Source organism: Simochromis diagramma, unplaced genomic scaffold, assembly GCF_900408965.1.
Source record: "Simochromis diagramma unplaced genomic scaffold, fSimDia1.1 OVJJ01000618.1, whole genome shotgun sequence".
Lineage (NCBI taxonomy): Eukaryota > Metazoa > Chordata > Actinopteri > Cichliformes > Cichlidae > Simochromis > Simochromis diagramma.
This window is the reverse complement of record NW_024387423.1, coordinates 311,826-338,620: the sequence shown is the minus strand read 5'-3', so window position 1 is coordinate 338,620 and position 26,795 is coordinate 311,826. Positions and strand designations below refer to the sequence as shown.

The 26,795-nt window shown below is 41.2% G+C and overlaps 1 protein-coding gene across 5 annotated transcripts in view; it reads right to left on the bottom strand.

Annotated features, from left to right (window-relative positions):
* Nucleotides 1-26,795, bottom strand: part of ano10a (anoctamin 10a) — a 37,546-nt gene that overhangs the window by 5,037 nt on the left and 5,714 nt on the right. For 2 of the 5 annotated variants that reach the window (XM_040013289.1, XM_040013287.1), the window contains exons 2-15: nt 24,297-24,352; nt 23,111-23,266; nt 22,835-23,032; nt 22,333-22,467; nt 20,776-20,895; nt 20,387-20,571; nt 19,575-19,959; nt 17,834-17,889; nt 17,642-17,716; nt 17,309-17,497; nt 17,026-17,217; nt 16,543-16,671; nt 5,890-6,006; nt 1,779-1,795 (exon numbers count right to left, since the gene is read on the bottom strand). In XM_040013289.1, the coding sequence (XP_039869223.1) occupies nt 1,779-1,795; nt 5,890-6,006; nt 16,543-16,671; nt 17,026-17,217; nt 17,309-17,497; nt 17,642-17,716; nt 17,834-17,889; nt 19,575-19,959; nt 20,387-20,571; nt 20,776-20,895; nt 22,333-22,467; nt 22,835-23,032; nt 23,111-23,246 (1,934 nt within the window). In that variant the 5' untranslated portion in view covers nt 23,247-23,266; nt 24,297-24,352. Of the gene's footprint in view, nt 1-1,778; nt 1,796-5,889; nt 6,007-16,542; nt 16,672-17,025; nt 17,218-17,308; nt 17,498-17,641; nt 17,717-17,833; nt 17,890-19,574; nt 19,960-20,386; nt 20,572-20,775; nt 20,896-22,332; nt 22,468-22,834; nt 23,033-23,110; nt 23,267-24,296; nt 25,700-26,795 lie in introns of those variants that run through there. The other 3 variants (XM_040013288.1, XM_040013291.1, XM_040013290.1) reach the window with 3 other exon arrangements.

The following is a 26,795-nucleotide window of genomic DNA, read 5'->3' as shown; positions in this document are numbered from 1 at the left end:
AATGTGCAGTGCCGTGTTTAGAACAGAGCTACAGAAAAACACTCTACACGCAGCCCTGGAAAGTCAGACATGTATCCACTGGGATGGCATCGGTGTGACATGTATCTACCAGTTCTCTTCCTAATGACAGCAGGGTTAAACTATGGCAGGATCTTGTGCCGGCCCTTCAGTCTGCTGTGACTGATGTGTTCAGATGGTGGTGCAGAGCAAGGTGACATGTAGCTGAAGAAGTGCAGCCAAGAAAGCTGCTAATCCGTCTGATCAAGTATCTCCTGTGGGAATCTGAGATCCTTGCACGAGTTCTCCAAACGAGTCCATGCTGCATACACACTATGATACCCTCTATGTCTGAATGCATTTCACCCCACCACATTATTATTCTATAGAGTAGCATGAGGGAGAGAGCTTCATGTTCCATTTTAGTCTAATCAAACACTTCTTTCCGATTTTCAAATTTAATGAACTTAAACCATAAATCCTAGAACTCTCTTATTGATCTGGTTCTTGAGTGAATTAGTCCAGCTGTCATGCTGGAAAAAACGTTTCACTAAGTGAGTTTAAAAAGCTCTGTGGCTCTCAGCCAGCTGTACCACACTAAAGGCAAACTGGCTCACAAACATTGAGCGTGCCAAAACCACTGGTGTATCACATCAACACATGAGGGGTCCTTCGGCAGTAGCACATGACACACTGAGTTATAGCAACAGTGTCACTTCCTACTCGTCATATATTGATGTCTTGTCGTGAAATAGCAACAACCTGAGTGTAAAAAAGCCAAACAAAGCAAAACCAAGTAAAAAACAAAACAACAAAAATAGGATGTACACATTCTCCTGACTTCTAAACAGAGACTCTGTGGATCTGTAAAACTCTCAGCATAAATATTCTTATGATTTTGCACCATAGAGTATATACAACTGTTGAAATTACACATCTGCCTGATTTTGTAAATGATTCCTTAATAAATGTGAAAAGCTTCAGAATGTTGTTGAACTTCTTCATAATTATTACAGAAAAAAGAAGGATGTTTGTTCCATACGGTTAGAAACTTCGGTTTACGCAGTTCATAATCTAAATTGGAGTTCTGCTACAGGAACATCAGAGGATAGCTGTTACATGTGCATCAGATTTGTGTGCGACACAGTCTTGTAAAGAACCACTTCAGCTTTAGAGCTTCAGGTCAGAACTTCTGGTTCAGACTGAGAACTGGAATCAACGTCTGCTTGTTTTGTAATATGCAATTTCTCAGGTAGCTTCTTCTACCCAAGATGTCTTCATCATTGGCCTCCAACCTCCGACACAGCATGTCTGCCTACTTGAGTTACTACATTAATGTAGCAGCTTGCCTTAAGTCGCAGAAAACCATCTTCATTTAGCTCTCATTCTGTCTGAATGGCTGTCTTTCTGAGGACAGTCAGACTGATAGAAAGAAGGCTGACAAGGTAGGAGAAGCCTAGGATATACATTTCATATTTGAGGAGACATTCATTCGCTCAGATGCTACAACGAGAATCTTCTTTCATGCTGACAGGTGAATCACCAGCATCTGTTTTCCACCTTGATTATGAGCATTAAGTGGTTCTCTTACTAAACTGTTAACTGTAGTATCACAGCATCACACATCTCCGCTTGTTAGATCACAAACTCACACCAAAAACATCTGTATTAGAACACACGGTGACTAGCCAACTTTATAAGTAATTAAATATCAACCAAGTGCTCGGCAGTGAAAACACAAAAGAGTCTCCGCAATCACACACAGCCTGTGAGCTACTCACCCTCCGTGGAGCTGTCTCTGCAGAAGCAAGAGACCACAAATTAAAGCCAACATAACTGGTTAATAGGAGAGTGTGTACATGAAACAGACCAATTAAAGATGAATATTCAGTCAGGAAGCAAACATTAGCATGATGTGGTTATATATTCAATATATCTGTGGTAACAACTGATGAAATCTAATCTATTTACATAGTGAGTATGAATAATGAGCGGTTCTTTTTAAAGTTCTTCTGGTAAGACTGGCAAATGGTATGTAATGAGTCAGACCATAAAACAGCAATATATAGAGGAGCAGCAACATACTGAAGGGCAGCAAAGACCATATGAAAGAAATGATGATCATCAGAGAAGCACTCAGCTCTGTCAGTCCACATCAAACAAATAGCTGCGGCACACAGAAAGCCACTGCTTTACTGTGGAGCCGTATCAATATTATTAGCATAGGGCACACCATTTATCTTCAGTAAAGTGGTCTGAGACAGACATTGAGAGCTCGCCTTAATGCTAAGTGGGAAGCTCTGGAGCTGTACGTTGTTATGGAGATATACACAAGCTCCCTGCTCTTGTATACATCTGACACTTCACAACAGCTACTAAATACAAGCACATCATAATGCATGTTGAGTAAATAACTATATGAGAAATGTCATGCAAGTGGGGTTTCTATGCTTATCCACAGAGCTGTGTTCCTGAGATGACCATATTAGGAATATACACTCAAACTGGTAGAAATAAATAGCGATTAGAGAACTCTGAGATTTTTGCTCAAAGACATTACATACACATACACTGACCGTGTTATTCAAAGCCATTTCTACCACACTTAATTAGGTATACCTTGCTAGTACCAGCTTGGACGCCCTTCAGAACAGTCTTAATTTTTAGTGGTAGCTTGAAGCATTCACCACATAATTTGGTCTATATTGACATGACACTATTATGCAGTTGCTGCCGATTTGTCAGCTGAACATTCAACCACAATTTAAAGGTATTCTACTGAATTGTGATCTGGTGACTGTGGCGGCCATCTGCGTGCAGTCAACTGTTTGAGATGATGTGAGCGATGTGATATGACAAGTTATCCTGGTACAAGAAACCAGCAAAAGATTAGTACACTGTGGTCATAAAGGGATGAGCATGGTCACCAACAGTACTCAGGCAGGTTGTGGCATTTAAGCAATGCTCTATTGGTAGTAAGGGGCCCAAAGTGTGCCAACAAAATATCACTTACCAAAAATGCATTATCACCCAGAGAAATGTTGCTCACCGGATATTCTCTTTTTTGGACCATTCTCTACAAACCCTACGGATGGTTATGTGGGAAATCCCAGTAGATCAGCAGTTTCTGAAATACTCAGACCACCCAGTCTTGTACCAATAACCATGCTGTATTTAAAGTCACATTCAGCACTTGGTATGAACTTCAGCAGGTCATCTTGACCATGCCTGCATGCCTAAATGTACTGAGTTGTTCCTGTTGGATGTTTGTGCGTTGGTGGTTAGCAAGACTGGAGTGACCATTAGCCTCCTCCGGTACGACTCCTTGGATGACTTCCAAGCTGTATACCAGGAGTGAGCAAGTCATTGATTTACTGGTTCACTTCACCACAATCCTCATTCGGACTGGACTGAAGGAGTGGATCTACCAGAAAGCGGAATAGCAGACATACAGGACAGCTACAAGTACCTAAGTATCCCACAGGTCAACAGGAACCATGATAAAGATGCCCGAAGGTTGAAGATTGAAGCCACTGATGTCAAGACATGAAAACTCCTCACAAGCACCAAATCCAGAGAGGCAGGAATCTAGCACCAGCCAACACAAAGTAGCAGGATGTAAGATGCAAGCTGAGAACTGTGGACCAAGCAATGTACAGCAACATCTGTGAAATGCATTAGAAGTCCTCAATTCTCGATGAGAGACACGACCAAAGGTGGTTGAGAAGAACAAGGTTAATGTCCAGTGGGACAGACAAGCAGTTGCTGGCCAACCAATCAGACATAATGGTGGTTGACAAGGTACATAAGACTGCAGTTGTGTTTAGATGTGGCAAACTCAGTGGACAGTAACATGAGGAAGAAGAAACATGAGGAAATAGGCCGTGGAATAGTAATGGGGGTAAAGGAACAAATGAACCAAATGTGGAAGGTAAAGTCCAAAGTGGGTTGAGTGGCAATAAGAGATTACATAAGAGGTCTCTGTCCAGAATGCAGAGTGCAGTCCTGGGAATAGCTAAGATACTGTGCAGAACCCTCAAACTTCCAGGCCTTATTAGGGATACTCTGATATTTGGATTGGATATAAATCTGACACTGATCCAAAAGGCTGGATCGAATATCAGTGACAATGAGTCGATGCACAGTGCAAAGAAAGAAATCCTGCTCTGTGTTATTCTGGGTTTACTTATTCACACAACAGCAGCAGCTAGCAGTAGATCAAATGTAGGATGAAGGAAGCTAAGCACAGAATTTGAGCAGTCTGACCATCTTCAAGTGATGTAAAAAATGTTTGCAAACCTCCAGACAGAAGCTGTTGGTATAGTAGTATATGCATTATGTGTGAAATATCTTTAAAGTGAGCCTGCAGGACAGGAAAGATCTGATAAAGATGTTTGTTTACTTTCACTCTCCTTATACCCACGGCAAAGGTAGTTTATCAGAACTCGGAAAAAGGTTGGATCGGTCCAGTAGGGATGGACTGAGCCAACTGACAACAACAACAACTTTACTTTATGTATTGGTAAAATCAAGTTCAGATCACATCTTGTTCTCAGATGGGAAACTGTTCTTTGTGTTTCTTGCTGACACCATTTACTACAAACAGAGTCCTCTGGTGATGAGGACTCCTCCCACTAAGCAAAGTGAAAAGAAAATGCCGTGTGGCTCGTGGTACCCCTCAGCTTCATAGTTGATACACCTATGGTGTCAATTTGAAAATCCTACATCGTTTCATTCTCAAATGATCATGTTCATAAACTTTGGTGTTCATGTTGCCTGCCTGCCTGGCAGGGTTATGACCAGAGATGAGCAGTAACGCATTACCGTAATCCGATTACTTTTTTCAAGTAACGAGTAGAGTAAGGGATTACATTTCAAAAAAGGTAATTAGATTACTGTTACTTTCCCGTGAGCATGCTGCGTTACTGCGTAACTAAAACCGTGATTTTTTTTGTGAGTGTCTCATGACAATGACGTAAGCGAGTGCGACGTTCGTGGCAACAGCTATGTGCAGATCAAAAACGGATAATATATCGAGTGCGGCAGAGAGTATGAGCGTGCAGCGTTTAAAGTGTGGAAGTACTGACCTTACTTTGAGTTTGATTCTGTAAAAAGTGACAAAAACATTAGCGTCCGCTGTTCACTGCATGGGAAGAAATCTTCTTTTTACAGCGAAAAAACCCCCTAAACGTCCGCGCAAGCACCGAGTATGCTGCCACGGGAATGTGAAATTCACAGAGAAACTGCCGGATCCTTCCACTGACATGATGGCTGCGACACACCTGCACCAGGGCAAACCTCCGCCTGCCCCACTCCTGCTAAACAGGTGAAAATAGAGCAACAGGACTGCTGAGCCTTTGATTTTATTTATTTTCTGCTGTGTTTTACGTGCAAGAGTGAGTGTAAACACAAAAAACTATTTTACTTTATATGCTGGAATGTGCAGAATGTTTGTTTAAATGTTAAACAAATTTCTTCCAGTCAGAGAATGTTGCATATAATTTCATTTTTGCTTGATGCATAAAGTTAAAAGATTAAAACTAATAAAACAAGTTTTAAAAAGAGACTTTTCCATTTGATTACATTTTATATGATGATTTATATGATCAGAAAAAGTAGAATTGGGCTGAAAGATCTATTGCTTTATTACCTATTCAGGTTGTAAATCATGTTTTTAAAAAGTAACTAAGTAACTAATTACTCTCAAAAATAAGTAATCAGTAAAGTTAAAGGATTACTTTTGGGGGGAAGCTTTTTTCAAGTAACTTGACCAACACTGGTTATGACATTGCCCCATCAGCCTTTTATTGTTGTCAACCAATGTCAGAGGACAGGTAGCAACTTGCTGAGTGGTAACAAAGTAAAGAAAGTAAGAGCAGAGTCAGACTTTACCTTCTTCTTGAGGGCCTCCAATGATTCAAACTCCAGACGGGCCAGTTTGTCCTGGATGTGTTTGGGAACATCTTGGATGAGGAAGGTCAGAATGAACTTGAAGCCCAGCAGTACATGCTGAAATCACAGACAGACAATCACATCATAGGGATTAAGAAGTTCAGGGTCAGCGTTTTATTTACATCCTTTTAGTTCCGAACAGAGGAAGGAGAGCATGCTTTGAAAGATACATCAACATAACCTGATTACAGTTTTTAAAGATTGGTGTCCTTCACGGGACACACTTTTCTAAAATGACAGAGGACAGAAGAGGAGAAGGGGAGTGACTGAGTGGACCGTCAGAGTGAGACAGACAGCCCCGGTACGTGTCCTTGAAGCTGAATGAGAATGAAAAAAAAAACCCCCAGCACAGGCAGCTTTGACTCTGCCTTCTAACAATGACTCTGAAAGGAAACAGTAACCGTCGACACGTTCCCGTTTGGAACAGATCTGACAGCTAGAATGCCAAAATTCTGCAAGGAAGATGATTCGAGGAAAGCTAACAAGACAAAAATGTTATTTTGAGTACAAAAATCGCGTCTGTGTCTATATGACATGATTTTAGAGTAACTTTTGATGAATATATCCATGGGCCATAATATGAAACTTTCGTGCTACCCAAACATTTTGAGCAGAAAATAATTAAAAACATATTTCATGTGCATTGCATATTAGGATACATACAGACCCAACACCCAGAACACTTTGTGCTTGTAAAAGTCTTAACTGGGTCCACAGATCTCAGTTTCTCTCTGTCAGACCTCGAGTAATCAAATACAGCAAACTGCACACTTCTGAATCAGCAGAATATGCATTTTCCCATAAAGATGATGAAACAAACACACACACACACACACACACACACACACACACACACACACACACACACACACACACACACACACACACACACACGCCAGTCCATCTGGAGCACGGCCAGCCGCCATCAGCTTCTTTGATTCAGCACCCTTTTCCTCATCACAGTAATGGACTTATGCTACAGTAGATGGAACAAAAAAAAGAGCAGATAACAAGGTGCACTGCTCCACAGGAATGGCTTTCAGGGTTATCAAACCAAGTGATTTGAGTAAGACAATGGAATTACATATATTCCCACGCTAACACTAGCTTTCACTGAGGATGGTAAAATAATTTATCTTGCCTAGTTGGACATAATATGACCCCAGATTATGCTCTGATTGATGCCACTTGGAACACTGTGAGCTTGAAGTTGCATAAACTAAGACATTTTGCCATTCCAGTCAGCACAGCAGCTCCAATAATTAACAGCCAGAACATGCTCAGAAATCCCTGACCTCAGTGGTTTGTTACATTGATTGAAAGTGCAGAATAAACAGTCCAGCTCTTAGCGAATTGCTAATGCTATTGAAGGCTAATTTATATTTGTGTGTGTTCAACAGCACAAGGTTAGACTAAAGACAGAGGACACTCAGTGAAGGTTGGAAGAAGGTAACTTGTGAAACATTTGAGCCTGACAATAAATTCTGCTTTGTCTGACACAATGGATGTGACTGAACTTCAAATGCTCAGTATGAAAACTATTTGTATCATGATTGCTACGCTGATTAAATTACACCAGCAAAGGCTGATGTTCTCCTTCATCAAGTAAATAAATGTAGGGCAAACAGAAATGTTACTACAGCTGAGAAATGTTCTAAAATTATAAAAAAAAAAATCTATAAAGACAAACTCTGGATATTACAGGTTTGCCATTTCCTATTTGAAGAACAAGTATTTGATATACAGCTTAATATTGTGTAGCCCTACGTAAAGAGGAACACCTGGACACTCCTCCAAACAAAGAAACTAATTAGACCTGTTATTATCTCGCATCAAATCAAGATATGAGCAGAGTGATATGAGCTGTCTGGGTTTACTATAAAGTTTGCTTTGTTTGAGGCGCTCAGGCAAAAATACACAGAGAACATGGAGTGCATACTTACAGGTCACTTTGTTAGTTACACCTTGGTTGTTAAATCACGGGTACCTTTGCCAACTTGAAGCAGTCTAGCCATTCTCCTCTGACTCTGACAAGAACAAATCATTTTCAGCTGGAGAACTGCTGCTGAGTGGATATTTTCTCTTTTTCTGACCATACTCTGTAAACCACAGAGATGGTTGTGAGAGCTGTCGCTCAGATCAACAGTTTCTGAAACATTCAGAGTAGCCCATCTGACACCCACAACCATGCTTAGTTTGACCACTTTGACCAGTGGAAAGTCTACATGTCTGCATACCTTTCTGTCGTATGATTAGCTGATTAGATATTTGTGTTAACAAGAATTTGAAGAGGTGTATCTAACAAAGGTGTTGGTGAATGTCACTGACTCTGGTATTTTCTTTGACATGCTATTCAGTGACACAACTTGAACTTACTAAGAGAATAAAAGAAATGGATTCCAAGAATACCACGCCAAGTCAAAAAAAATCTTGTGGTGCTAAGATTTTTCTATAGCCTCCTGGTGTATTCTTTGTATTAAATGAAAAGATAACAAGTGGATTTTACTGTTGGTTTGCTATCCTACTTATTCTGGAAGGGTGTACAGTTTTAATTAAAGCAGACCTAATAGCCATTTCTTGACTAATAATTCACAGCAGGCCTGGGCGAGAGGCTGTCCTGTAAAGCAGCGGTCCCCAACCTTTTTTGCGCCACGGACCGGTTTATGCCCGACAATATTTTCACGGACCGGTCTTTAAGGTGTCGCGGATAAATACAACAAAATAAAACTAGTACCGGTACCAAAAAAGAAGATTTATTCATAACACACGTGAAAAGACCCAGGAAAACTGAGTTAACGATAAAAACGATGACAAAATAACGCTGAAAACCGATAAAAACCCTGAAAACCAGACATTTCACACCTGAGCCTCAACTCTCGCGGCCCGGTACCAAACGACTCACGGACCGGTACCGGTCCGAGGCCCGGGGGTTGAGGACCGCTGCTGTAAAGGACAGAAACCCCACCCACCTGCTTTTCAAATTTGCTGCAGGAAGGAAGCTCACTCGAAGGGTGGGTGGCCTTAAAGGAAGAGAAGCAAAAATAGCCGAGTGGCCACCTAACAAAAGAAAAGCAAGAATTGTTTTGAACTTTGAATCATGCAAAGCCACTTCCCTCTTTGACTACTTTGGAATTCATTCTTTTGTTGCGTTTATGTAATGAGGAAAAAACAAATAGGAATTGTGAATTCTTGGCCATACTGCCCAGATTTATTGCTAATGTTACCTTAGCCACCGCGCTAATGCTCAAATCATTTTGCTGTTAGCATGGAACTGACTACATTTCATTCCACCGTCAATCTTACTGATGAGACACAAACAGAAAAACTGCCTTTTCATACGTGATCTGAGCAGAACGCATCTTTCTAACAGCTAGCTGCCATACTGTGTTTTCACTACAGTCTTCTTCATGTTGCCTTAAAAGTCTTCTGAACAATTCATCCTACATGCTTCAAAGCAGTGAAGCAAAAGCTGTGAATATTTATCTGCATGTTATGTTGTGATTTTTAATACATTTCAGCATTTTATTTCACTTTGTCATTATTGGGTATTGTGTGTAGAATGTTGAGGAGAAAAATGAATGAGAACATGTGGAACAAACAAACAAACAAAAAATTGTGTCGCAATTTTTTTTGTCTGCAGGAGAAACCCTGCTTTTGCTTCTTGATATACGCAACAAGAATAATAAAAGTATTTAAATATTTTTTTAATCAACTTAGTCAGGAAACAGGAATGCACCAGCATGTAGTTTGAATACAAAAGTTTGGTTTTTATGCTGTGGAGCTCATCACTCACCAAAAAGATTGTATATCAAATTAGGGAGTGATGATGAGCAGACATGCGAATGCTGGGGACAGCCAACAGCGACGCAGGGAAGCAGCGGCACCGACGTGAGAGGGAGAGCTCGCAACTTTTGGGAGAGTGTGTTTGCTGTATGATCTGAGGACAGCGAGGCATGTCAGTCTTTACGATGCAGTGCGACTTGATTCGTGAGGTCTGACTCAGCGTAAAGTAAAGCTGCATACACCGATTTTATTGACCAGGTGGCAGCACAATGAGCTGTTAACACAACATGAGGTCTACGTTAGACGATTAAGTTATGTCATGATCAACATATTTGCATGCAGTAGCTTGCACATCTAGCAGATACACTCATTAGTATTCATTTTGAGTCATGAGTTTCTTGTCAGCCAATAACTTTAAGGCCAAATCTAAGTCTCCTCTTAGCTGTGATGCGGTCTCCAGTGACTACTGAGGGAATTACACAGTGAGAGTCGTGATAAACTTGAGTCATCCTGATGATGGGTCAAATATCTATGCATACTAATGAAGGTGCCACTCAGGGACAAACACACCAGTGGAATTATAAAAATACTGGTTCTAGATAATGATTAGGGAAGCAGGAGGCATCCTTCTCTAATTGCTCAAAGAAATTCTATTAGCTAACCGTGATAACGTAAAGTCCAAGGAAATAATAACACGACGTTGCATTCAGTGCTATCACAAACAAAACAAAACAATGCATTGCAATACAAATAGCTGTAGAGTGGGGTCATTTAATTACATAATATAGGTTTAGAAGATTAAGTTGCTTTGCACACCAAGTTCAAAGCTCCTCCAGTGTAAACAAAGCTCAAATACAGAGTGGGAGGCTAGACTAGTTTATGGGTGGATCCTGGCCTGCTGCTGCTCTGTGGTTGCCAGCAGATAAGATCATCTTATTGTCTTTAAAAACAGTGTAATGAGATTACTGTGTGGTGGGCTGCTGAAAAAGACAATTTGACAGACACACACAAAAAACTGTCCCATGCAGGCACCTTAATCACCACACAGAGCTATGTTAATGGCTTCTTTTAGATTACAAAGTTAATAATGTACTGTACTGTACTGACCCGTAATCAGCTTTGTGAGCAGTTAGTATGGTCTGTATTATAATAACGTACTTTACTTTGAACTGGTAGACTTCGGCAGCACAGAAAAGCATTTTTATATTACCATGACACTGCTGTTCCACTCTGCTCTATAGGCTATAATGTAACTGTTCGTTCAGTCTCGTCGCTCAACTCGGTCCCATTTATGATGGTCCCAGAGCATCTAACAGCCTTTAAGACAGATATTTGCCTCTAAAAATAACCATCAAACCAAATTTTAAAGGAGAGCGATTGCTGGACTTCATAAAAGTTTGTGTATTTAGAGTGAATATAAGCTTTACAAATTAAATTAAATGCATAATAACCCCTACGGATGCTTTTATAAACTATTATGGCCAGCAGGTTACATACACTCATTATGGGCATGTGCAATCATCATGTATGTAGTACAATCAGCTCCAAGAAGCCCAAAATTACTGTGACATTCATACCCATGATGAGTGGGCATGAGTGGATGTAAACCTCTGATAACACATACTGACTACTATTGCTTCTTCCAGCTTTAACTAAATGTATTGTTGTTTGCACTATAGACTGTCTCAAGCTGTAAACATCACTTAGGGCCTTAGGACATATCTGTGTCCTACGCACTAATATTCTCAATTCAAATACTGTATTTATGGTTCAAGTCAGTCTTAGAAGTCGTGTAAATACACAATACAGGCTACACACAAACCATGATAACTAATTATTAGTTTTCCATCATGCCGAGATATTTTGTGTTAAAAGTTTCGTCAAATTGAAAACACCTGTGTGCTGCACACCAGCTCAAATAACCAATAACTGTGAACCCTTTCTTGTTCCATGCCATTAGGCTGTGATCTTGTCTCCCGTCCTTTCAGGTCCCTTGTAAGCAGACACACTTCAGAGTCCCTGCTCTGTTTCTTCAGCTCCTCCTCCGAAATGAGTCGATTATAACAGACAGACCCGTGACTCTGAAAGAAAGTCTCTGTCTCTTTCAGCGGCAGGCTGGCCAGTTGCCTAGTTACTGCTCACTGATGTGTGTAAACCCTACACAGCAATTACCCAGGTATCATAGCACTGCTGCTGGAAAGCGGCGCGGCGAAGCCCTCGCGCCTGCTCCCAACCCACCCCCATAACAGAGATAAGAGGAGCTGAGGGTTTTGATTTGAACCCTCAGCTCTCTGAATCAGCCTTCTCTTATTAAAGAGATGACGACTGACTTAAGAAGAGCAATGAGAAATGCTTCGAAGGAAAAAAAAACATCTGTGATCTCCTGTCTGTCTGCACTAAGATAGTGGGTTAGAGGCTCTGCTCCGCCTGGAGTTAGCTGTATTTAACAATGTATGCACTCACAGACCTGTTAGCAGCTTTAATTAGAAAGGGTTTCTCTAAAAGCAATATACTGGCTGCTGAGTCAATAAACCACATGTATGTGTATTCATGTGCAGCTCTTCTTTCACACACTTAACATTACACAAGCTGGCTCTCACTGTTCTTGTTGTGCCATCTCTTTAATAGCCTGTTTGCTCAATTCTAGGAAATGTGGTGGTAGCAGGCAAGAACGTGCTTGGATCTCGCTCGCTCTCTCTCTCTCTCTCACACGCGCACACACAGGTTTCTTTTCCTCAGTCAATCGTTTTCCTTGTCTCTCTCATCAGCCCTGGCAGTTCTGCTCTCAGTCCCTTCCTTCCTGTTTCTCCTCCTTTTGCTTCCACATTCACTCATTTTATCTCTACTTTGATCCAAGCCTTCCATCACAGGTCTGCAGTGTGCACTAAAGAGAAAAGCAAGGAAATGCATGACACACCTGACTGATGCAGTGTGTCGCGGCAGGATGGATTGCTCATATACAACCACTGCAAAGCGAGAGTGAAAGCCAAACACCAAGCTGTGAGCTAACCTGGTTTCCCTCTGTGTTTGCAAAAGCAGCATCACACCTCCTCTCATGATTCAGGTGAGTGAGGCAGAGTGCAAATCAAGCAGAGAACATGACCCCCAGGCCCAAAGCGCAGTCCTCTGCTATAAAAAGTCATGTTCATTTCTACTCAGCCCAAAAGACAGTTTGGAGGAGGTTAGGATGGATTAGAGGCAACATGCTGTGAGTGTGATTTACTGGAGTCCCTGGAGTCTTTAATCAGAAAAAGTCTAGAGTAAGGGCTCATGTAATGCACACGCACACACACACACACACACACACACACACACACGCACACACACACACCAAACAAAGGTCATATTCACTCTGCTTCACTGAGTGAGTGGGTTAAATGCAGAGAGGAATTTCCCCACGGGGATCAATAAAGTATACATTATTATTATTATTGTTATTATTAAAAGTGATGAAAAAAAGCTGCCACTGTGGCAGCTGGAGGGAATATCAGAGAATTTGAGAGTAATAAGTAATAACAAACAAATTGCGGAAAAACACACCTGGTTGATTAAAAGCTTAAAATATCTTCAGTCCTACTAAAGGACATCCGTTCATTCGATTATCATTACATTCTTTAACTCAACTGGATCAGTACTACATGGTTCATGTCTTAACCTCAGTGTATAGACTGAATAGATGGATGTAACATTCAGCTCTTAAAAGTCAAAGAAGCCAGTGTGGAGGTGTCTTAAACCTGCATTCTACTAAACCTGTGTGACTCCTCTGTTGGCAAACAGAAGATCAGCTGTTTGGAAGTTTATGGTAAAATGATCCTTGCTGGCCTGATGAGTTCATGGCTTCTGTTGCTAGTTTCAAGTCACACCACATGCAACGTGATATTCATTTAGTAGATTATGGCCCCCATTACAGTCAGAAAGGGAGGATTAACCATGGTATGCTCACTGGCTAATGACTTGTGAAAGACAAGTGTTTAACTAAAGACAGCGATGGTGAAAATCTTCTGATTTTGGCTTCCCAACAAGAAAATAGCATGTCTTATACAAGCAAATATAAAAACAGACATCAATTAAAATGATACTAAAGTGAAAACAATCTCTGTCCTTACAGCTCAGACCAGCATTTCGGACCAAAACAGATCTCATATTGCCCGATTACATCTATCCTGAAATTTACTGCCCCCCTCTGGCTGCACTTGGTAATTGTCTTTGGAAGCTAGCTTGACTATCAGCTGTTAAATCTCTGTCATTTTTTCTGGGAGCGTTTATGTCATGCTGACAAAGGCTGGAACTGAGAGGAGAGTAGCAGGAGTCGATGTAGGACAGTCATTCCACTTGCTATTAATTTCAATTAAATTGTCTGCAATTCAGCCAGAGGCACAGCAGGTGGCACTTGAGAGATATTTCTCTGAATACTTGAAAGGTGGGATTTCCCACGAAACCCTTCTCTAGCATTCTTTCTATCCTCCTCTTTTACCCTCATCCCTGAACTGTGGAAAGGGCAAATGGCATGTTCAGCCTCCCTGAGCATGGCTCTGATGGGGGCTTCTTCCTGTTAAAAGGGAGTTTTCCTCCCCTCTGTTGACAAGTGCTAGTTTGCAGGGGATTAGGCAATCATTTGGGTTCGTTCTCTAATATTGCAGGGTCTGTATTTTTCATATTTCCTCATGACGTCTGTCACTGTAGGTGATACAGCACCCCAGACCAGTACAGACCATTGACCCATTTACTTTACCTTCAATGAGCATGAAAGTTGACCTCTTTGACAAACTTCACAATATTCAGCTTTTTAAGATGCTCAATCTTTTTTTGGCCGTTTGTGTATGTGTACTGCCACACTGTTGTCAGAGATGATGAGGAACTGGAATGCAGTTGGTTCACCCACTCGTCTCACCCATCTGTAAAAGTCTCTGCATGCCATTGATGGTGCATGAGCAGTTACCTGCAAAACGACCTATTCTCATCAGTAACATCCGCACTTGGAAATTAATCCAAACACAGAGCTGTTACACCCCGTCAGTAAGTAAAGTTAACAACAAAAGAAATCAGTGAGCTGTGTCATCAGATCATGTATAATGTAGCATGTTGTCATCAGACCCATGGTTCTCAAAGCGGAATCTGTTAACACCACAGCTCCCTCACAAAGGGCTCCAGAGGGGTTTGATGATTCAATTCACTTGATTCTATTTGGATTTCCTATTTATCACCATACACTGTGGAAGAGACACATACCATCCCATTTCTCTCACTTTCAATTTCAACAGCAGACCGTAGCAGATGCATAAACTCTGACCGATCATCTTTTCCAAATGGTGACTCTTTGGACAAAAGACACATCTAGGAGGCAGATTCTGCAGCCCATGAGACAAAGCAAGGCTAAAACGATTCAATCCATCTCACACTAATAGAGAACTCCCAGCAAAAAGAAAGGTTTAAACAAACCCAGGCTTATCCTGGCAGCTGCTGCAGGAGAAATATCACCCACAAAGAACAACTTCTCTGTGAACTGCAGAGTTTTCAGCTGTGTGTGCCGACCACACGTTCAATCAAACATGCAGACGATCGATGTGACCTAGTTTCTGCCTTGGCATCAGCAGAGAGATGTTGTACAGTGAGCTACAGTATTTCAAAGAGCATTTACAGTCTCAGGCAGCAACCAGACAGTTAAAACAATCGTCCCTCAGGAGGTTGTTAAAGCAGCACAAACGTACAACTGTTTTCTTTATGAATGTCCTTAAAAAAAAATCTCCATACTGCAGCACCTCCCATTCACTACATCCTCACCTGTTTGTGCTGTTATTTTGAGCCCCCCCCTCCGGAGGCAGGAGGTGTGTTAGGCTGCACTGTTTGAACAGGGCACATAGAAAAGGGGAGCGGGCTGACGTTATGTTAATAGAGGTAGAATCAGGAGAAGAGGAATCTGCAGCGTGAATGCTCAAATTAACACACACACACACACACACACACACACACACACACACACACACAAGCTCAAACAATTATAGGCTGAATACGCACAGTGCAAATTTCATTTATGTGCGGACACACACACACACTCTCCACTCTGCCCGTCACCCTCAGCCCTTGCTTTGGGCTGTGGCTCCATCTAGTGAACAAAAATCTGCATCTGGCACAACTACAGAACAGGGCGGTGTTAACAAGAACGCTATTAAACACTACTGTATCCAAAAATGATTATGAGATCTATAGAAAATAAAAAATACAGGAATAATGCTACAAGTCCAATTTTTGTGTTGTCCTCCTTGGTAAATTCACTGATCCTTAAATGAAAGTGAATGGCAAAATTGCCTCTATAACCATGCAAAAAGAATGACTGCACAGTTATCACTATATCTAACTAACTACATATAATTATAACCTATCAGAATGGAGAATACAGTTTTTTCAAAACAGGCGTATTATACTCGTATTATATACTATATTATATCACAACGGAGGTATAACAAATTGCTTCCTAGCATTCCATTTAGATGTGTTTGTTCCACTCCCGGCAAAACATACACAGCGGCATGGCTCTGTGAGATGCTTGTGCCATCATCAATGGAGTCATTTCTGCTGCTGTGTTATTTCTGCTATTATAAATATACCATTTACTTTCTGCCAAACCAAGTTTCAGTTGTGTCACTTTTGAAATTTCTTATATAAGACTAGCCAAGCTTTGTTTCATAACATCACAAAGTTACTCCAAAATACTACATAAATCTGACCTTTGTTTACCAGTCTGAGGTCACACATTACGTGTGTGTGTGTGCGCACGCGCGCGCGGTGCGCGCGCGTGTGTACGTAAATTACCTCAGCAGCCACTGTACACAGTATGAGCTGTGTCTCTGACTCGGGGAAGTAGTATCTGACTTGTGGAGACATGCCAATCAGTGCACAGTTGGTCACAACAGCTATCACACTCATGGCTTCAAAGGCGAGCTGCACACAGAGGTAGAAAGACAGCGACAGTTATTCGTTTCCACGAATGGAAACCATACCTGGATGCTGGGCACAGCACAGAGTCAGTGATATGTCATTTTTAATGGAGTAGCTCTGTTTAGATTAGGACAGCATGTTAAAAAATACAATGACTTGTCCACAGAAAGCTTTAATGTTCAGAGTACCCCAATATCATTTCTGAAGGACGTCCAATATAGCAGTAAGGATGTGGAGGATATCTGTGTCCTTTAGTAGTTTATGGTTGTACAGCAATATTTGTTAAATAAAAAACTACCAAAAATCATTCTTTTCTCATAAACATCAGCAACTGCATTCAAAACTAAATGAAAATACCTGCCAGACTCCAATGTTTGCAGCTGGGTCGGCAAAGGGTCGTTTGAACACTCGACACATCTTGAAGGCGTCAGAGTAAACCTCAGTGATGTTGTTTAACACCACAAGGACAGCAGCCAGAGGAAAGACACAGGAGAACAGACTGACATAACCAAACAGCAGGAAGAGCTCCAGGTAGTCATCAAATGTTCCCTGAGCAGGAATGAGAGCACAGACAGACACAAATTAAAGAACGTCGCAGAAGACGTCATTTGATTTCTGATTAAAGATCACATGTACTGACCAAGTATGTGCTCATGTCGGCCTCGAGCCGGACCTGCTCTACCAGCGGAAGCTCTTTCTCCTCGTACAGTCTTCTCTTCTGGATTTTGCGAATCATCTTTTTGTTGCGTCTCCTCTGCAGCCAGTAGGGCAGGAAGGCCTCCATGAACTGATTCAAGATCTGACTGGTGATCAACAAGGTCGCCAAACTCTGGAAAGAGCGCAGACACAAAGAAATATCAACAGAAACCAGGGTAGAGGGAGATGAGAGAAACAAAAGAAAGGAACTGTAAAAACTAGAGGAGCAGAACGATGGGAAGTAGAATCAAAGAAGGAACGAAGGAGGCAGACCTACCTGTCTGAGAAGCTCCATGTCCTGCATGACAAAGGCAATGTAGAAGAGCGACGCGAAACAGTTGAAGAAGTTGAACTAAAGAAAAAAAGAGTTAGGGCAGTTATGAGAAGTGAGGTGGTGATAAGAAAGGCTGCACTCTCATCAATAAAGGGTACAGTTGGCAGAAAACTGTGGATAACTCATTTCACTCACCACCAAGACTTTGAGCACCAGGTGATTTTGATATGAAGACTCTAGCCTGTGATTTTCTAAACACACGGAAAACATGTCAGCAATAACTCATCGCAATGTTCACAGCAGAAGCTCACTGGATGAAAACCAGTCAATGACTGCCAAAAATCTGGAACTCCAGGACCTGACCAAAGCCTGACTTTTCCTGGGGTCAGCCCTTTAAAAACATTCCTTTTATTTGCCTTAAGAAGCATCTAAGTTACTTTCATGGTGTGTTTGTGTTATTATTTATCTCCAAATTCTGTGAGAATGTTGAATTGAATCAGGGCCCATCATACCTCATCAGACCTCATACTACAACATTATCCCAACGATCTAAGTTTGTGCTCACAGGGGATCACATGATTGCTGAGGTTCTCTCTAACAGTGTAGGGTTTTATCTTACAATATGTGTTTGGTTGGTTTATCCTATTGATGGCTTCACTTCCATTTACTGAGAGCTGTACTGTATTGTGTTGCTGTCACAAATAAAAAGTTCCTGTGAACAGTGATTGAATGATACAATGGATAAAACTCTAAACCTTTTGATCTCCCTTACTTGTCATAACTACATATAAAATAGTTATCATTCCAAAAGATTTAATGCAGTTTCTTCGCTAAACCATTTGAAATACACAATTAAAGTCTGTACTTTTATCGATCATTCATCATTAGCTTTTCATTTATTTAATTAAATCAGGTACACAAACTGATTTACTAATGCAACATGCATTTTACTGCCAATTGCGCTGAGGTTGAACGCTGGGGGGGGGGAAGCACATCTTATTTTTGTGCTCAATATGGTGACAGTTGCTGCGCGGAGGAGGAACAAAAGTGTCGGTTACCAAGCTATCTAATTCTAAATTGGCTCAGTGACCTCAGAGATGACCTGGACCTGGATGACCGGCAACAAAACGTCTTACAACACTTTAGCTTTTGGTGTCTTGAACATGCTGTGGCTTCTGTGTCAAGAATTTCGTAGCCTGCACTGTGGGGTTCAAAGTGAAATGGCTGAAGAACAAAGAGAACAGATGGATAATGATGTTAACTTTGGACCCTGTCCTGAAAGTAATCAGACCTCGGATGGACATCAAAGCATGGAAAGTCTGAACAGCAGTCCATTTTTAATTTTGATGTTTTGAATTGGTTTCATAGTTTGAAGGTGCTGTTTGCTTTTGTTCTGGTCAATTCATTTACATTCATCAACTTTATTAAGGAAATATATGTTTTTAAAGTTTTTATTACACTCAAATGAAATCGTTCTAATTTCAGCAATATGAACAGTGCGGATAGTTTTCACCGTGATCTCATGAGCTGTGCTCTTAAATACATAACTGTTTTTTCATTCATCTGCATGATAATACCTAAGATAGAAACACACACACACACACACACACACACACACACACACACACACACACACACACACACACACACACACACGATTATTGTAGGGTCTTGAGCGTATAATAAAAAATTATTTGGCCTTAAGTCTACCCAATGAGACAAAATGGTGCACACTTAAATAAAGGCAAATCAAGAGACTGTTGAATTAAAACATTTGAATTACAGGAAAACCCTAGCTTCACGCTGCATTGTGAAAACTCATCAGCTCTGGATTCTCTTGTAATATCATCAACAATCAAGCCCTCTAGCCAGAGCTTGTATTAATGCAAGAAACATGGTTTGGTGTGAATGCACAATAATGAAAAAGTGGACTTACCCCATTCAGTGAGGAACTCGGCAGCATATCTGTAGATGAGATTCATCGCCTCTATGACCACAGCATAGATGATACTAGGGATGAATAGCAGAATGTGTGTCCAGAATGTGGGGTTCTCATCATAGATGGACAGAGCCCACCCCTCCATCTGGAAGTAGATCATCATGATGTAGAGGGACAGGTAGAGGCAAAGCAGGACGAAGGGCAGAGACACAAGGTAGACACGCAGGTGCCTCTTGGAGGTGGGGTAGATAGGCTCTGCACGTCCCGTCACAGGGTTGTGACCAAGCACGCCGTGAAATCCAGGCCGAGGTTCTTCAAAGGCCTTTTTTCTGCACAGTGTGCCCCAGTAGTAGGCTAGTGAGGCACTGCGTCGCTTCCATAACTGGTGGGCACAAAGGTTCAGCAAGTCAGCTGAAGCATTTTAAAATTCTGTTACGATTATAATAAACACTTTTGGAGTTAAGACTACATTGCAAGCAGCAGAGGGTAATATTTTCCTTTACAATTAAAGGGTGAATTTTCTCTCTTGTTTAGTATATAAAAGAATGAAAAGTTAAACCACACATCACAGTTAAACTTCTGAAGTGCTTGAAAAGATTCAATCCCTTTACATCAAAGAGCTGAAGATTCACTTCTACCGCTCCCGTTTTAACCCCTCCACCACCCCAGCATCCACCTGCAGGCTTTGGAGCATATTTACTCATCACTGCCCAATTTCTATGTGTATCATATTTTTAGGATGGTGAGCTTTGTGCCTCCACACACCAAACTATATTCTGCAGCCATCACAGATTAATAGATCACCTTACCTCCAAGATAACAGTGCACCAGATCAAGTTGAAGACAGCAAAGACCACATATTTGTCATAGTCCTCCCAGTCAAACAGATAGTAAGGCACCCCAATGAGGGCCATAGGCACCAGCGCAAAGGTGAAGTACTCCAGGAAGCCAAAGTAGAGAGCCTGGCCCTCACCATAGTAGTGTCTGATGTCGTCTGGGGATAGAGATGAAAGAGTCAGTAGTGATCAGGAGCACTGACAGTGCATCGCTCCAATTACAGTCTGGGGACATATTAGAAATGCAGATGTACAGAGACCTCTTTTGCAAGTGTGCATACTCCATAACGTGGACTGTTCGTTTTAATCACACAATGTATTCAAGAGTGACCATGAAAAATAATGGCACAAGATGCACTTACCCAGAGGCTGAAGCGACACCTTCACTTTTTTATACCAGGAAAAAGAAAGCCTCTTGAGTTCTTCGTTTTCATGCAGAGGAAACATCTGGATTAAGATCCCTTTGGAGAGCAGTCTGCGAACTAAGATGCAAGTAAAGAAAACAACAAAAAAGAGCATGTTACTTTCTATCTCACCCCCCACTCTAGTCATGTACAGTGATGATAAAACAGGAAGTTTTTACTCAAACTTGTGAATTATTTGGAAGATATTCCACATGAAAACCTTCTGGCTGCATTCCCATCCTTCTCTTGAGTTTTTCTGAACTCACTTTCCCAACTAAATAAACATGCATTTCATTTTGTAAAACAAGGGCAGGCTAACAATAGCTGGGAGCCGGCCCATTCCACACAATACAATAATGACTATAGCAATAATTACTATTGTCCAATATGCAGCAGCTAAATATGAGCACATGAAAGCGCTATCATTTCATCTGCCATTTTTTGAGTGCATCATTTGTCAAAAAATAATTACATTCTATTTTAACACGATTTGTCAAACACAGGCGTTGAATAGAGGCACCCTATCTTCACTGCAAGTTCATTGGTTCCTTATCTCACTTTGGGACTATTTCACTGCATTTGCATATTTATTGTTTCCATACTGAAGACAGACGAAGGGAGGGGGTTGCAGAGATAGCGGGGTGGAAGGAGGACACAGTCTGTGTTCAGTCTACAATCTGCTACCGTTACTACTACAGGAATCTCTAAATCAAACCGCAAGCAAGTGTGGATGAACCGCAGGAGAGGCTCAAACAGTCAAATCTGTCACAAGCTGAAACTGAGAAAAAAAATAGGAGTGAAATTATCTAATCTGTGTATCAGCTAATAAAAACATACTCTGCTGTGGCTAATGTTGTTATAAACAGGTTCTAACAAATGTCTTTCTGATAGTTTTATGATTAAATGCTGAGTGTATATTTAACTAAGGTTGAGGAGTGATAAATCATTTAGCCCCGACTAAACCACGATTTACACAATGTGTTCTCTTTGTGCATCAAACAGACCAAAATGAAAACAGTCAAGTCTCTAAGATGAGAAGCTGGACCTGTATTCCTATACAAATGAAATGACTGATCAATTATCAAAATGTTTATCTGTAAGCGACAGAATGAAAAACAGTTTAGGGGAAGAGGACAAGCATAAAATTGGCCACAGCTTCAAAACCCTGTATGATAATACACTGCCATGTTTTACTCACATCACCTGTGTGTGGTTTTACTTCTGAGGTTGATCAGTTTCCCAGTTTTATTCTGGGATGTCTGCACATCCTAATTTAGTACAGTTTCCTGGAATTTCAGCTGTTAAATTCAGCAGTGCTATGAAGTACCGGCAATCTGTCCAGCATGCACCCTGCCCACCTTCAGCTGGATAAGCAACAAAGAATATGTATGCATGCAAGAAGGAACTAGATGAGACCATTTTCTTTTGTCTTCCTGTGAGTGAAATACACAACATCAGCAAACTGATCACTGCAAAGCTCATTTGAAACAGATTGAGACATGAACACAGACTCACTGATAGATTTCCCAGGGTAGAGCTTGGCATGACTGTATCCTGGAACATTAGTCTCCTCTTTGGCTCGCAGCGTGTCCAGCTCATGCTTGATAACATACTGACACTCAGCCATACTGAGGAAGCCGTCTCCATCCCCTGAAGAGATGGAACAGAAACACAGTGCCATTCACCACAAAGGCATGTTTTCACAGGCTGTTACAGTGACGCCACTTATTTCAGACAGAGTATGTGAGCGGTGATGAGACTCAGGGGCAGTGATCAGATTGATTTGTGTTGAAGAAGAATCAAATGATGCATTAAATTCTCCTTATTTATGCAATTCTGCACAGAGCTGACTTAACAAGGAGGCTGACAAATATGGTAGTGATACGAGTTACCTCTGACTGACTGTTTAAGGTTTCTGAAAACCAGCTAACACAAAGAAAGCCTGGCTGCAAGTTAACAATAACAATAAGATGCTAGTCTAAAGCATACATTTTCACAAACTAAACAGTAGACTTGCCTTTAAAATCTTTGAAGTTGTGTTTGCTGGCAAAAGTGAAGGCTCTCATGGACCCGTCAGTACACTCCTTAAAGAGCCCCAGATCTTCTGCACCACAGAGCAGCCTCTGCATGGAGGCCCCCACCAAAAACATGTTGGGGTTTTCCTTTTCTTCCACCCCGATTCCAGGTCCCAACTGCTCCACCAGCAGCTCAGCACCTGGAAGAAATTACAGGATGAATAATACCACGTCAAACAAGGGAAGATGATTCGAGGGGCGCAGACGATCTTCCACACCTCCATTCTGTTGCCGGTCTCTTATCCTGTTCAGCAACCAAGCAATGGCCTCCTCCTTGGTGTCTGAGGCCAGCTCCAGCACCACCAGAGGAGCGAACCTGGAGCCACTGCTGTCTACTGACGACTCATGCAGCATCGTCCCTCCTCCCAGGAAACCTGCATAACAGAAACGTCCTTATTTCCTTGAGTCCCAAGTGTGAAATACAGCACAGACTGCTGTAGAACAAGCTTTGCTTTGAACAACCAACAGTAATTATTGGTATTGCCAATAAACGGAAACACTGCTATCTGCTAGAAAGGCCTGTTTGTCACTATCATCTTCAATTTCAGTGTACTGCAAGGCCGACAGGGCAAGCTGAGCTCGTGCTAGGCCTAATCATCAGAAGTTTCTGTATTTCTACAATTCTGGGAGCTGGAGCCTATCACAGCTGTCATAGGGCGAGAGGCAGGGTACACCTTGGACAGGTCGCCAGTCTGTCACAAAGTTAGCTTATAGACGCAGACAGCTATACACACCCACATTCTCTTGTAATATTATAGAAAAAAAACCTATCTAGTAATATAGATGAAATAAAATTTGCCATTAACATCATGTATGCCATTGTACATGATGACAATTTTTCTTTAGGGACTCGCAGTAGAAGTACTTTGCTATTTTTCTTTCTTAAGGCAAGTCTGAATACAATAACAAAGTCTGTTCTTGTTTTCTTGGGTTCCCTGTCTCATCCTATTCACAGACTCCTAGAGTCCCTGCTGTGCTGTACAACAAATTCAAAATGTCTTTACATGACTAATGTAGTGTGTGAAATGACATCTTGGCCCAAAACAGGTAAAGAAATGACAGATAAAGTCACAATGTTCATTGCACAGGTTTACACAAGGTGTGTCAAAGCTACCCCTCCTTAGTCTGAACACGGACCTCCCTGCAGTAAAATCAACTAATCATACGTGGTGGAATCTGTACTGTGGGTCTGCTGCAGATCAGCTCATGTATGACCTGTAAGGAGAGACAGACCCAGAGTACAGACAGAAACAGCTGAGACTGCTGTACCCAGAAAGGGAGGAGCCTGTGCGTTAAAGAAAGCCCTGACATGCTGACTGCTACTCCTTCCGTACTTGTGTGTGTGTGTGTGTGTGTGTGTGTGTGCGTGCGTGCGTGTGTCGTTCGGGCCAGCACAACACTCACCCAAATCTGTGTATGAAGCGGCAGTGTTCCAGGCTCGGGCCGGGAACCGTGATCATCTATTGTGAACAGTAAGAAAAGAGAAGAGCGTGTGGTGTTGTAAGCGTGCTGCACCCGGTGTTCCACGTCACAGAGTAGCACTGTCAGCTGTCACACCCACATCTGCCCCACTCCCCCTGTAGGGAACTTTAACACGGATCAGCGTTTTTTGTTTGTTTGTTTTTTACTGAATCTAATTTCTGAGCTCTCTGTGGTGGTCCTCAAAATAAATAAATAAATAAATAAATAAATCGGTAGTTTTTAAAACTGACATTTTTGAAAATTTATTTTGCAGTCAACTTGTAACACTATCACTTCCTGTAAAAGAGTTGGGAAAGGTTGAAGAGTTTATTTTATGAAGCACATTGAGGTTACTGCTGTGATTTCACGCTTTATGAATAAAACTGAATAATGTCCTGACACATTTCATACAAACCAAATAAAAGATGGACACAGCCACGTGACATCGCATCCTCAAGTGACCCGACTACAGGAAAGGGTGGAGTGCTAAGCTATCTGGTATTAGAAAGCTGCATTTTTAAAGTGAGGAGCACAGGTTCTCATGTCAGCTAATTAGTGCTGAGTAACAGACTGATGAAAGTTAAAGTAAAAGTGAAGCACGAACATGTCTCTCACACACAAAATAACCCATAATATTAATCAAATAATCCATTAAAATTGCTCCGATATGCACAACCACAGGCGAAGAAGAGGCCTAGCTCCGCCTACCCGTGTCCCAAACACCTGTCAGTCACAGCAGCCACACCTCTAACTGTATTTATCATCTAGGCAGATGAGTTATCAAAGACTAAGTATTGTTTCCAGTGTTGTGAGGCGTTTTAACATGGAAGTGTATGGAGACTGACTCAACGTCCAAATTAGATTTTCTTATTTATTATGTACAAATGTTAGCCTGGTGGCAGTGTTGGAGCACATGTGAGAGTAACAATGAGAGTGAGAGTACTAAAATTCAATATGATTCATGCTCTGAGCGCCACACATATTCAAATTTTTATTAAAGAGTATGTAGCGCTGATGGTCAGAAGCCCTGAAATATCATCTACAACAGGATTAAATTAAAATGCGCAGTTCAGTTAGAGGAAATTATTGACTGTGATAATCCTCCTTTCTGCCACTTAGAATGACTAAAATTTACAAAGTGGACTTAATGTTTTATTCAGTATTACCCAAAATTAGTGACTAGGCCCATAAAGTTATAAAAAAAAAAAAACTGTTGACCAATGCTAGGGGTGAGCGCTGCGTTCTTATCCGTTGTTAAGTGATGACGTGACCAATCCTACTTCCGGGCCTAAAGTAGTCTGCGTTTAATATGGCTTTTGTGTTGTTAACATATTTAATGTTATGTATTTTCTTCTATTTAATCTCAAAAAGCTCCTAAAACAGTCAGTGATCACTGTTGACCTCCCTCAGCTTTTATTACCGCTAATCATTTATTTAAGCTCAGTTTTTAAAACCTTAGGATGTAACATGCAGCAGTATATGAATGACTAATCTCGTATTGTGGATGGATTATCTCAGTTGTTCTCCTGGCTGAAGTTTGGTCCTTTTACAGCATCCTGCCATGCGATTACATTTGTTCCTGACCACCGAGAACACTCACGTTAACTTTTATCGAGTGGAAAAAAGTTATCTTGTTTATATTATGCTAACATAGTTGTGTCGCTAGCGATCACGTAGCACATCATTATATACCAGCTAGCCAAACTTCAGTAACCCTACAAACGTCACTGCTGTTTAGTTTTCTGTCTTCATTTATGTTGGAAGTGATAACAGAGCTGTACGTTTTAATTTGTTTCCAAAACCCCGCAGTCAGGACATGCTATATTGTATTTAGATAGAAGCTAGCAAGCTAACTTCCTGCTAACTTCTAACGTTAAATGTCATAAATTCCGTTTTCATGGATGCCTGGATGTTAAACTCAATTGTTACACCTGGTAGAGCAGAACGCTGGTCATTTTATTAAAGATGAAAGACTTTAGACAGCTTTTCAACTCCCAGTAATGCCATAGTGATCGTTTGATATATGGACCTGCAGCGGAGTTTAGGCCCAGACACGGCTAGTGACGTCAGACTTAACAACCGCATTTCTACAGCAATGAGAGGCACACAGGTATCGACCTCTAGTGCCCATTAAAAAGAATTACAGTATAGGATATTTCCACAGACCCAGAAGCTATGTCCACCTTTTATACAGTTTATGGGTATCTGAACCATATGTCATAAAAAATAAATAATAAGTTGGATTGTGGAAGTTGGATGTGGTGACTGTGATATCAGCCATATGAGTTTGCTCTTGGAAGTCCCAGCTGAAGGTTAAACTTCACTATGATTTCAGATGGGTTTTTACCTTAAGATTTTTTTACTGTCTACTCTACTGCTGTATGTACTGTGTGCACACACACGCAGTCCTACCAATGCTGTCACACTATTTGAATGATTTGA